Genomic DNA, 13,742 nt, shown 5'->3' on the forward strand with positions numbered 1-13,742 from the left:
GATCTACTGGCTAGAAAGATGTGAGTTTCTTGTAGATTCTGTAGTTGGAGCCTCCCTTGAGGCAGGGGCCAGAAGAGGGGAAAAAAAAGTAAAATAACCACAAAACAGGGGATTTCCCTCCTGCTCTTCAGCTCACAGGGGACCCTTTCCTCAGTCCTCTGCCTGAAAGACAGGGTTTCTCTGAGTTTTTTCTGTTCATGGTTTTTGCCGTAGATTCACTGTGAGCTTGTTCTATTCCAGGAGAGAAAATAGGGAAACAGACCTCTGCTTGTTGTTTGTTGTTGCTTCTTCTAGTTTCGACTCCCCTACCTGGTCCTTGGGCTTTTGCTTTTTTTTTCCCCCCCATAATCCTTTGGTGGTTGCTTTTTCTGTATTTTGTCCAGAGTTTTCAGTTGCAGTTTAGTGGAGCCATTAGCTCCAGCGAGCTTACTCCATCTTGGCTTTGGACCACATTCTTCTTGTGAGCTGCATAGTGTTCCCTTGTGCGGAAGTACAATGTTATAGTTTTTTGTTTTAGCCAGTTCCTTACTGGTGGACATTTAAGTTATTTACAGCTTTGGCACTGTTGCAAACAGTGCCAAAATGAATGTACGTGTGAGTTATGTTATATGGTAAATTCTTAGAAAGGGGATTGATAGATTAAAAGGTAGGTATTATTCTGTAATTTTTCATAGATATTTACACATAGTATGCTTTTGGATTTTATTTGCTATTTTTAACTTTATTTTAATAACTGTGATTGGCCCATCATTTCATTTGTGGAGGGGGGGGTACATGTCTTTTGTTATTAGGGTTTGGTGTCACTGTTATCCTGGTTTTTTAAAGAGGACTTTTAAAATCTTTTCTTCTTTTTCTGTCCTCTGGAATGTTTTGAAAACCATCCTGGCTGGGTGCTGTTTTAGGGGTAAGAGCTCGCTGACATCTTCTTCAGTTTCTCCCATAATTATTGGTTTGTTTTCTGTTTTTTGATTTAGTTTTGGTGTTTAGTAATTCTCTGACAGTCATCCTTTCACTCAGGATTTAGACTTTATTAGCATTCTTTTAATAGCTTCTGTACCTGTGGCAAGTTCCCCTTTATCGTCACCAATTCTACTTATTGTGCTTGGTCCCACCTTTTCTTGATTAGGTTAGTTCTAGTTGGGCCCTGTAGATTGCCTGTCTGTCCTCTTTACTCTTCTACCTCCTCCTTGTGGACATTTGAATTTGTGACCTGCATTCATGTTAGCTATTTAGAGCTGTTAAGGTTAAAAAGAAGTGTCTTAAAGTCTCCTGCTACTATTCTGTTTCTGTCCAGTTCTTCTTGGATTTCTTATAGTTTTGCCTTATATTGTTTGATGCCAGTTTATTTGGTTTATTAATTCATGCAGCAACTAATTCAGGCATCTGCCATGTACCAGGAAGTGTAATAAGTACTAGGCCTGAGATGCCAAACAAAAATTGTCCTGGGCTTCCCTGGTGGCGCGGTGGTTAAGAATCTGCCTGCCAATGCAAGGGACACAGGTTCGAGCCCTGGCCCGGGAAGATCCCATATGCCGCTGAGCAGCTAAGCCCGTGTGCCACAACTACTGAGCCTGAGCTCTAGAGCCCGCAAGCCACAACTACTGAGCCCACGTGCCACAACTACTGAAGCCGACCCACCTAGAGCCCGTGCTCCCCAGCAAGAGAAGCCACGACAATGAGAAGCCCGCGCACCGCAACGAAGAGTAGCCCCCGCTCACCGCAACTAGAGAAAGCCCGCACACAGCAACGAAGACCCAACGCAGCCAATAAATAAACAAACAAACAAACAAATAAATAAATAAAAAATTGTCCTGGCCATTGTGGAAGTTGCAGTCCAGTGGAGGCATATGTTAATTGAATGAAACTGTAAGAGTTTTAAGTGTGATAAAATACTATGAGGGAAAAGACCTGAATGAATGAGGAGCTGACCACTTCACAGAGTGGGAGGGAGTATTCTAGGTAGAGAGAACAGCTGTGGGGAGGCAGCGAGCTTTGCATGATCCAGGAGGCCAGTGTGGCTGAAGCAGAAAGGAGAGGGCGAGGCTGAGTTCGGAGCAGTAGGCAGGGCGCACCTCACAGAGGGCCTTGTAGGTCTCAGGATGGAGTTTGGATTTTAATCCAAGTATGGTGGAGACTCACTGAAAGGCTTAAAGTTGGGGACTGGCACAATCATATTTACTTTTTATTAAGTTGTTCGTAACTGTTATATCTTCATTGTAGACTGCATCCTTTATCGTTACAAAATCTTTGTTCCATTTAGGGATTTAAAAATTTTTGCTTTAAATTAAACTTTTGTAACTCCTTTTTATTTCCATTGCCTACAAAGTGAAGTGTACCTGGGACAGACATCCTGTTGAAAATAGCTAGTAGGCAGTTGGAAATAATGTCTCTGGAGTTCTGAAGCGGGGTCTGGGTAGAGAAATGCATTTAGAAGTCATTGATATTTGGGTGGTAATTGAGTCCACTGATAACTGGGGGAAAGCAGGAGAATCTGCTGAGGACTAAACTTTGGGGAATTTGCACGTGTAAGAGAGGTGTTTGGCAGAGGGACAGCTGGTCAGGGAAATTGAGTCCTGGGTGGCATAGGAAATTCAAGAAGGGTGTTGTGGCCAAATATGTCAGATGTTTTCAAAGAGAGGCTAGGTAAAACAGGTGGTATGTTACAGCACTTTCTGTCCTAGGTATCAGTTGATGTTCACAAGTTTGCAGTTAATTTAATAATCTTATTTAATCTTACTCTGTATTTAGGCTGTAACATGATATGTCCTGTTAGCTATATATATTGAAAAAATTGAAACAAATAATTGAAACAATTAGAAGTAAGGAACTTTAGAACAGATTTTCTGAACTTTTTGCTTTTACTTTACATAATTTCAAATATGCAGAAAAGCTGAAAGAATAGTACAATGAACACCCAGTATACCCTTCTCTTGGATTCACCAATTTTTGTTTTTTATAAATTTATAAATTTATTTATTTATTTATTTATTTATGGCTGCGTTGGTCTTTGTTGCTGCACGTGGGCTTTCTCTAGTCGCGGCGAGCGGGGGCTACTCTTCCTTGTGTGCGCGGGCTTCTCACTGTGGTGGCTTCTCTTGTTGCAGAGCACGGGCTCTAGGTGCGGGGGCTTCAGTAGTTGTGGCTCGCGGGCTGTAGAGCGCAGGCTCAGTGGTTGTGGCGCACGGACTTAGTTGCTCCGTGGCATGTGGGATCTTCCCGGACCAGGGCTCGAACCCTTGTCCCCTGGATTGGCAGGCGGATTCTTAACCACTGCACCACCAGGGAAGCCACTGTGCCATCAGGGAAGTCCCGGATTCACCAATTTTTAAAAAATTTTTTAAACGTGTTTATTGAAGTATAATTGCCGGATTCACCAATTTTTAAAAACATTTTTGCCATATTTGGTTTCTCAGTCTTTTAAAATTTTCTTTTTGCTGAACCACTGAATAGTAAGTTGCAGACATAATAGCACTTCACCTCTAAATACTTCAGCATACTCAAGACATTTAATTTAACCTGGATATATTACATTTATATTACATTTCAAATGTAATATTACATTTCAAATTTCCCCAATTGCCCTCTATTGCTGTTTTGTTTCTTTATCCAAGATTCAGTCAAGGGTCATGTATTGCTTTTAGTTGACATCTCTTTTGTTCCTTTAATCTAGAGCTCTTCTGTCACTTTTGGAGAGGGAAGGGTTCTTTTGTGACAGTGACATTTTTTCATTGGCCAGGCCAATTGTCTTTAGAATGTCTCACTGTTTAGGTTTATCTGATTGTTTCCGATAGAAACGCACACTATATAGAGAGTTACGGGGTCTAGAAGTATGAAAACACTGTAAATATTCTTCTTAGAATTAATACAATAAAAATGTATGAGCCAAACTGAAAAATCTACTGTGGCGTCTGGATTTTAATCTTGGCGTGACCTCACCCCTGGACTTCTAGTTTTGCTTCTGGGTATCATTTGTTGAACACATTTTTTTTTTTTTGGTTATTACAATAAAACATGGTCTGTGCTCTCAGGGAGTTAACAAATGAGCTTGGGGCACATGAGTAATTGCCTGTAATATAAATGCACTCACACTATAATGGAGAGCTGTACAAAGTGTCAGAGAAGCACAGTGCCTGGAGGCACAGGAGAGGACAGAAGAGGCGACATTTGATCAGGGCCTTGGAAAAGCTCTAGGATTTCTTGCAGCTTCAGCAAATTAAGGCAATATCTGCTTAAAATGTATAGAGAAGTTTTTAAATTAAAAAAGGGAGAAATTAACAAATACAGATTGTGCCCCACGGTGCATATTTTAAAAACCGAGGCATGTAGAAAAGGACCCCAAGCGACAGTTAACACTTGGTGAGTATTGTTGACCCGTTCTTCCAGAGCGCAGAGAAGAGAGCATCCCTGTAGACCCTATTCAGTAGACTTCTACTGTGGAGTTCAAAGGAGTGGAAAGTTTTGCTTTAGCAACTGTCAGGTCGTTCAAATAATGTACGTAGTAGCATAATTCTTCTATTAAGGTAATAATCTGTCACATGGGCCAGAATCCTTGTTTAGTCAAGAAACTCTCTCCCTTGGGCTTCCCTGGTGGCACAGTGGTTAAGAATCCGCCTGCCAATGCAGAGGACATGGGTTTGAGCCCTGGTCCGGGAAGATCCCACGTGCTGCGGAGCAACTAAGCCCGTGCGCCATAACTACTGAGCATGCACTCTAGAGCCCTCGAGCCACAACTGCTGAGCCCACGTGCCACAACTACTGAAGCCCTCACGCCTAGAGCCCGTGCTCCACAACAAGAGAAGCCACTGCAATGAGAAGCCTGTGCGCCGCAGTGAAGAGTAGCCCCCACTCGCCTCAACTAGAGAAGGCCCGCGTGGAGCAACGAAGACCCAATGCGGCCAAAAATAAAATAAATAAAATAAATACATTAAAAAAAAGAAACTCTTTCCCTTAACCTTGACTGTGTTGGAAATTCACTGACAAATTCTTGCTCTTTGGTTCCCCTACCCGCTCCCCACCCCCATGCAGACCACTTTCCATCCGTAGCATTTTCTTTTTGTAGGCTTATTAATGTCTTTGATTAGGCTTCAGCTTCCTTTCACACCTGTCCTATTCTAATCATACCTTCTTAGGCAGCCTCTTGATTCTCTTGTTTGAGTTTCCAAAAAAGCCCCACTTTCTGCTTGGTAGCGGGAATATCCAATTTCGGTAAAGCCGTAATTTTCACACTTGGCTGCACATCAGAATTATCTGGGGAGAAAGGTAAAAATACAGATTACTGAGCTTCACCTGGGGTTCTGTAAATTTGAATTGCATTTTGATACTCTACTTTTAACAGTTTACCATGTGATTTTGCTGCACTTCTAGTTTTAGGATGGATAGTTTTCAAGGCAGCATGTCAAACTTTAATGTGTGCATGAATCACCTGAAGATTTTGAGAAACTGCAAATCCTAATTTAGTAAGCCTGAGATTCTGACTTTATTTCTAGCCTCATAGATAATGCCAATCACATTTTGAGTGGCAAGCTTTGAAGGTAACTGGAATTAGTGAATTTCATCTGATGTGTATTAATTTTTACTCAACTGAATCTCAGAGGGATAACCTTTTTGAGTTCCAGGGCAGTGGTTCTCAAACTGTGGACCTCAGACCAGCAGAGTTAGTATCGCATGGGAATTGTTAGAAATGCAAATTGAGACTCTTTCCTAGTCCTTTGAATCAGAAGCTGTTTTAATTAGAATCAGCTCTCCAGGTGATTCTGATGCGCAAAATTTGAAGACCACTGTTCTAGGACTTCTCACTGTAGTCCTCTATTTATTTACATAGTGAGGAGTAAAAACACATTTCTAAGATCTGCAAATAATGTAAAGACATCATTTTCTTGTGTAATTGCATAGGCTAGAGTTTGAAACTACTGATTCTTTCAGCAAAGTGATTCAATTTTACATATATTCTTTTTCATATTCTTTTCCATTATGGTTTATCGTAGGCTATTGAATATAGTCGCCTGTGCTATGCAGTAGGACCTTGTTGTTTATCCATCCTATATATAATAGTTTGCATCTGCTAATCCCACACTCCCAATCCTTCCCTCCTCCACCCCACCCCCGCCCCCCGCTTGGCAACCACAAGTCTGTTCTCTATGTCTGTGAGTCGGTTTCTGTTTCATAGATATGTTCATTTGTGTCATATTTTAGATTCCACATGTAAGTGATATCGTATGGTATTTGTCTTTCTCTTTTTTTTTTTTTCCCTTAAAATGTATTTATTTTTGGCTGTGTTGGGTCTTTGTTGCTGCGCACGGGCTTTCTCTAGTTGCGGCAAATGGGGCAACTTTTCGTTGCGGTGTGTAGGCTTCTCATTGCAGGGGCTTCTCATTGCGGAGCAAGGCCTCTAGGCGCACGAGCTTCAGTAGTTGTGGCGCGTGGGCTCAGTAGTTGTGGCTCATGGGCTCTAGAGCGCAGGCTTAGTAGTTGTGGCGCGTGGGCTTAGTTGCTCCGCAGCACGTGGGATCTTCCCGGACCAGGGCTCGAACCCATGTCCCCTGCATTGGCAGGCAGATTCTTAACCACTGCACCACCAGGGAAGCCCTGTCTTTCTCTTTCTGATTTACTTCACTTAGTATGATAATCTCTAGGTCCATCCATGTTGCTGCAAATGGCATTATTCTTTTTTATGGCTGAGTAATATTCCAGTGTGTGTGTGTGTGTGTGTGTGTGTGTGTGTGTGTGTGTGTGTGTGTGTATTGCATCTTCTCTATCCATTCACCTGTCGATGGATGGACATTTAGGTTGCTTCCGTGCCTTGGCTATTGTAAATAGTGCTGCTATGAACACAGCGGTGCATGTGTCTTTTTGAATTATAGTTTTGTCTGGATATATGCCCAGGAGTAGGATTGCTGGATCATATTGCAACTCTATTTTTAGTTTTTTGAGGAACCTCAATACTGTTTTCCATAGTGGCTGCACCAATTTACATTCTCACCAACAGTGTAGGAGGGTTCCCTTTTCTCCACACCCTCTCCAGCACTTATTATTTGTAGACTTTTTAATGATGGCCATTCTGACCAGTATGAGGTGGTACCTCACTGTAGTTTTGATTTGCATTACTCTAATAATTAGTGATGATGAGCATCTTTTTGTGTGCCTACTAAACTCCTGATTCTTTCAGTAAGTATTTATTGAAGTATTCACAGCAGCAAAAATACACAGACAAAACTCCCTGCCCTTAAGGAGATTACATTCTAGTGGTGATGTTAACTACTAGTTCATATATATATTATATATATACATCCATTCATCCATAAGCAATAGATAAAACTGTTTCACATGGTTTCAAATTGTTTATCCTTTAGTAGCAATTTTTTTTTTGGTAGCAATTTTATTTGTTTCATGGTGTTTTTATGATTGATCCATGCCGACATATGTAGCCCTTGACTGCTCTATAGAATTTTATCAAGTGGGGAGTTCCCTGGCAGTCCACTGGTTAGGACTCCGTGCTTTCACTGCCGAGGGCCCGGGTTTGATCCCTGGTCAGGGAGCTAGGATCCCGCAAGCCAAGCAGCATGGCCCAAAAAAAAGGATTCTATCAAATGAATGTTCTACAATTTAATCGTTCCCCCGTTGATGTACATTTTTGTTGTTTCCAGCTTGATTGACTGCTTGCTTTTATACGCAATGTTCAGTGTTCTGCATATGTATAAGGAGAGTTTCTCTAGAGAAGTGTTTTTCTTTTTCTTTCTTTTTTTGGGAGGGTGGGTTGGGGTGTGGCTTGTGGGATCTTAGTTCCCTGACCAGGGATCAAACCTGGGCCCTCGGCAGTGAAAGCGCAGAGTCCTAACCACTGGACTGCCGGGGAATTCCTGAGAAGTGTTTTTCAAACTGTGGGCTGCAACCAGCATAATTTAAAAGCAGAAAGAGAATGGAATAGAAAGTATTGGAATGGGATGGAAGAGAAGATATTAGTATAAGAGTAGTGCTTTGTAGAACTTTAGTTTTGGGGTAGGTGTGTACTAGATTTAAATGTAAAATGTATTTCTTACTTTGGGTCATGGGCAAAAAATTTTCAAACCGCCCTTTCAGGGTTGTGTGCACAACCTTAACCTGACTGTTACTGAATTGCTCTCCAAAGTGGTGATGCCACTTTACAGTCCCGAGTGTGGTATACCGGTGTCTCTGTTGTTCTCCGTTCTTCCCAAAAGTTTGTTTGGATGGACTTTAAAACTTTTGTCCATTGATGAGTATGAAACAGTATCTCATTGTGGTTTTAATTTGCCTTTTCCTGATGGCTAGTGAGGTTGACGTTAATCCCTTTTTTTTTTTAATACAGGAAAATTAATATACTTTATCTGCTAGATACTAGATCAGTGTTGAAAATGGTAATGAGTGTAATCCTCAGTGGTATATTATAAATACATTTCCCTGAATAGTTTAAATAACTTGACTTGCTAATACTAATGATTGACAGTTGAGGGGCTTAAGTGGTTTAATTTTATGAGTTTTCTCTTTATACACGGTGATCTGTGCTCAGTTCTGTAAACCCAAATCTTTGAATTTGGCATAATGACCTTATGTTTGTATTCATACAAGGCCATCAGTAGCCATTACCAGCAGCATCATTTTATTGATTTAAATATTAATATTTTTATATATTTGTATAGATATCTGCCCAATATTTTTCTTTTAAAATATTATAATAAAAATATATGCATGTGGTATTTAAGAATATAAAAGGATAAAAAAATTAGTCTTTCTTTCTTTTTTTTCTTCCATTTCTCCTCCCCAGGAACAACTACTTTAAAAAGATTCATATATGACCTCTTCGATGTATACACTTTATTATTGTTCTCTTTTCTTTTTTTGTTTCTAATTTTGTTTCCCAAATGACATCCTAGTCATTGTTCTGTAGCTGGCTTTTTCCTCTATTTAATAATATGTCTTAAAGATTTCTTATTTCAGCACATGAATTTTACCTTATTCCCGCATGCGTGCTGCAACTAAAAGATCCCCTGTGCCGCAACTAAGACCTGGCGCAGCGTAAATAAATAAATTTTAAAAAAATTGAATCGATCTAAACTCCCAATAATGCTTCAGAATGAACTGACCAGTATTTAATGTTAACTTGTAAAAGTGCTCACATTTTTCAGTATGTATGTAGTTGTAGTTTGAGTAGATGCTATTTTGTGGTTTCCAGCTAGATGATAGAATGTAGAATTTATGAACCTTTTTTTGCCTTTCTTCCTTTTACCTCTAAAACTAATAGAAAGCTAACAGACTTTAGCTTAATATAAAGCTAAATGAACTGTTAAATATTAGAATAATACATGTTTATCCAAAATCTTTCAGAATCTGTGAAAGCTGATATTTTAAAATTAGATATCAAATTAAATTAGACTACTTCTGTTACTGTCTAAGTTAATTTACTACAAAAGAGTACTATCAACAGTCTTTTTTTTTTAAACATTAACTGCTCTCATTGATAGTCTTTAAATAGCAATTTACTGAGTTTCTCATTATAAAAGGCTTGTATACAGTGTTAGATACTGTTTTAATCAGTACTCTTTTATTTGCAAGCAACAGAAAACCAACATGTTCACTTAAGCAAAAGGGGAGTGGTTTTTGGTTTGTGTGACTGGGAAATTTGTTTTTTTTTAAATAAATTTATTTATTTATTTATTATCTGCATTGGGTCTTCGTTGCTGTGCGTGGGCTTTCTCTAGTTGCGGCGAGCGTGGGCTACTCTTCGTGGTGGTGCGTGGGCTTCTTACTGTGATGGCTTCTCATGTTGCAGAACCCGGGCTCTAGGTGCGCGGGCTTCAGTAGTTGTGGCACGCGGGCTCTCGACTGCAGGCTCAGTAGTTGTGGCATACAGGCCCAGTTGCTCTGCAGCATGTGGGATCTTCCTGGACCAGGGCTTGAACCCGTGTCCCCTGCATTGGCAGGCGGATTCTTAACCATTGCTCCACCAGGGAAGTCCTGACTGGGAAATTTGAATGACAGGTTCTGTCAGTACTCGTGAGTTATCAATACTTATCTCCCATTTCTGCTTCTGTCTCTTGTCTTTATTCCCTTCTTCCACAAGGGCGGTAAAGGTGGGTTAGCCACATACAGCCTCTGGCCACCTTCATGGAAAGAACGAGCTTCAGAGCACTTCTCACTCAGCATCTGAATATAAAATCCCAGGCAAGACTCACTGGCCTGCCTTGCCAGTGATCAAGAGATGGAATACTGTGTTTGGGGGCCCCATCAGAATCACATGGTGTAGGGGAAGGGTAATTCTCTAAAGGGAATGATGCTAGCAAATGCTTCCAATAAAACAAACGTGCCAGATCTTTCTTTGGCATAAGAGGTGGGTGTTCAGCTATGGAGGTGGAATGGATACCATGAATAGGTAAATTGTAGGGTAGCAAATGATTCAGAGAAGGCTATGAGAATTCAGAAGTGTTTGGGGGAGTTCGAATAGTCTTTTGGAGGAAATGGTACCAGAGTTAAATCTTAGGGTGGTGGTGTTATGTTCCACACCAGTTGGTTTCTTTCTTCATAAGGTCACTTTTATTCATCTTTTTCTTCATTCCCACAGCCAGACTCTGAATCCAGGTCTTTATCTTCTGGGTAATTTCAGAAGATGCCCTGTGTCTGGTCTGTTCCCCCTGTCCTATTCATTGTATACACTGAAGCCAGAGAAGTCTTTCTGGAACATTCTTCTCATGTCCCTGCCCTGCTCAAAAAGTCTTCATTACTTCATTCAAAGCCATCAACCTACATTACTGCCAGAATAAAGTGCTGTACAAATGCCTAAACCTAACATTTAAGGATCCGTGTTCTGGTCCTAGAACTACTTTTCCAGCCTTAACTTCTGTAATCCTTTACTTGGACTCTGTTTGACAGCATTTTGCATAAACAGCTGAGAGGAACACAGGGACTGTTTCTATAAGCAGGTTTGTCTCAGTTGGTGACTTGTGTTTCTTCTCTTGCATTTGAGGGTATTCTTCTAGGTTCAGTCTTCCCTTTAATCCTTTTCTGCTTTCTCTCATTTGTGCTTATGCAGATGAGGCCCAAATAACTTCCAGAAGACAGTGAAATGGACTGGATTACCATCGTGATGCTTATTACTAGCATGGTGATTCTGTGATTTAATTGAATCTGTGAAAACTGCATCTTTGTAGTAGATGGGTATTTGCTGAGATGGAGGAGGTTTCTTTCTTACTATGTAGGCTCATCAGCAAAGTCTGGCCCAGAGTGATCCCTTGGACTTTTTTCTGCAGAAACTAATGGATATAATCTTATTTGGAAAATCTTTCCAGTGAATGAATATGAGGGGGTACATTGTATAAAATAAAAGATCTTGACCTTTTATATTCTATAGCATACTTTCTTTTCCTGGTGCCCTGTACCCTTTTAGTTTGTACACGATGAGAGTTAACTAGATGTGAGGAGGGCGCAGGAATGGGGAAGGGAGGAGGCAGTTAAGAGGTGACCAGCAACCCAAAACCATAGTTAATAAATCTTAGTTAATAAAACAATTGCACAAAAATAAATTTAATGTTAATCTCATAAAAAGTCTGCTATTTAAAAGTACATTTCCTATTCTGTAAATATCATTGGAAAGTGTAATAATAGTAATGCAGGCATGGGCATGGCAATTCTGGAGAAACTTGTTTCTTTCCATAAGTTTCTTATTAAAATACCTCATAGACTTGTTCAGAGGATTAAATGAGATCTGCTTGCTTGTTATGAACTAAGCTCTCAAATGCTATATATTTATACATTTACATACATATATATTCCTGGACTGTACATTTCATAAATTGGTGAACAGGCACGCCTCCTGTTGCTTAATTTACAGGTAAAAATTATAATCTGTTGTCTGTTTCCTAAGTGAGCCCCGCCCCCACCCTTTTCTCCCAGTATTGGAACCCTGCTTCTCTTCTCCCTTCCTTACTCCTTCTTCCTTTCTGTCTCAGCCCTAACCTTGTGCTTCACTGTGGAACTCCCCATTACATGGCTCTCAGGAAGAACTGGCCAAGGAAAGGGTGTGCTGCACCAGAGAACTTCCTGTCTGATTGCTGAGAGGCATTTCTTAGTGCAGCTGGCACCATGTGAGATCTGTTACACGTGTTCTCTTCCTTGGAGATGTCTTTTTCTCATTTATGTTCTTGTCAGATCTTTCACAAATTCACTGTTACTTTTTATCATGGTTACCTGTAAACCAGTTAACCCCTCTAGGTAATTGAGAACTGACTGATTATAATTGTAATTTTTTTTTTTACTTCTACTTTGGGATATAATGGGAAAACTTTAAATTTAGATTTTCTATAGACAAAGATTAGAGCTAAATCATTGCTTCTTGGTATTATTTTAACTTGACAGTTATTAGAAAAATAGAAGTATGCTTATCTCTTTTTGGGGGTATATGTCCAAATAGGAAAAACCAGAAAATCCTTAGTTTGTAGAAATGATGTATTGATTTGTAATTATACCATTTCTTTATTTACAGGTAGGCGAAAACCAAGAGTACATCGGCCTCGTTCTCCAATATTGGAAGAAAAAGACATCCCACCCCTTGAATTTCCCAAGTCCTCTGAGGATTTAATGGTGCCTAACGAGCATATAATGAATGTTATTGCCATTTATGAGGTACTGCGGAACTTTGGTACAGTTTTAAGGTTATCTCCTTTTCGCTTTGAGGACTTTTGTGCAGCTCTGGTGAGTCAAGAGCAGTGCACACTTATGGCAGAGATGCACGTTGTGCTTTTGAAAGCAGTTTTGCGTGAAGAAGACACTTCCAATACTACCTTTGGACCTGCCGATCTGAAAGATAGCGTGAATTCCACGCTGTATTTCATCGATGGCATGACGTGGCCAGAGGTGCTGCGGGTGTACTGTGAGAGTGACAAGGAGTACCATCATGTTCTTCCTTACCAAGAAGCAGAGGACTATCCTTATGGACCAGTAGAGAACAAAATCAAAGTTCTGCAGTTCTTAGTCGATCAGTTTCTTACCACAAACATTGCTCGTGAGGAGTTGATGTCTGAAGGGGTGATCCAGTACGATGACCACTGTAGGGTTTGTCACAAACTCGGGGATTTGCTTTGCTGTGAGACCTGCTCAGCAGTGTACCATTTGGAATGTGTGAAGCCGCCTCTCGAGGAGGTGCCAGAGGATGAGTGGCAGTGTGAAGTCTGTGTAGCACATAAGGTTCCTGGTGTGACTGACTGCGTTGCTGAAATCCAAAAAAACAAACCATATATTCGACATGAACCTATTGGATATGACAGAAGTCGGAGGAAATACTGGTTCTTAAACCGAAGACTCATAATGTGAGTAAATCTGGTCTTAAATTTTTGTATGTATTTAAAATTAAGCCAACTTCCTTCATGATTGTTGTAGAGCTGTGCTGCTGATGTGATGTAAACCTTGGTGATTTAATAATGAGTTGTATAGTTTAATAATTTCTAACTTGAAAGAATATGTACATTAAAACAGTTTTTAAAATTGTAAGGAAAGAAGGGTGTATGAAAAAAAGCAAAATACACACCATTGTACTCAATGCCTAGGATGGAAAACAACGTTACTTACTAGGTGGGATGCCACATGCCATTGTGGGCCCTTCCCCTGTTAGATTCCCTGCAGCCCACCATGAGGTAATCTGCATCCTAACTTTGGTGTCAGGATTTTCTTGCTTCTCTTTTTAGTTTTACTATATTTGTACATAAAATGGAGCAGCAAGAACAAAGAAACGGTCTAAG

General features: G+C 40.3%; 1 protein-coding gene across 13 annotated transcripts in view; it reads left to right on the top strand.

Annotated features, from left to right (window-relative positions):
* Positions 1-13,742, top strand: part of BPTF (bromodomain PHD finger transcription factor) — a 141,484-nt gene that overhangs the window by 22,358 nt on the left and 105,384 nt on the right. For all 13 annotated transcript variants that reach the window (XM_059909118.1, XM_059909119.1, XM_059909122.1 and 10 more), the window contains exon 2: positions 12,491-13,313. In XM_059909118.1, the coding sequence (XP_059765101.1) occupies positions 12,491-13,313 (823 nt within the window). The remainder of the gene's footprint in view (positions 1-12,490; positions 13,314-13,742) is intronic.

This window comes from Balaenoptera ricei, chromosome 20 (genome assembly GCF_028023285.1).
Source record: "Balaenoptera ricei isolate mBalRic1 chromosome 20, mBalRic1.hap2, whole genome shotgun sequence".
Taxonomy (NCBI): domain Eukaryota; kingdom Metazoa; phylum Chordata; class Mammalia; order Artiodactyla; family Balaenopteridae; genus Balaenoptera; species Balaenoptera ricei.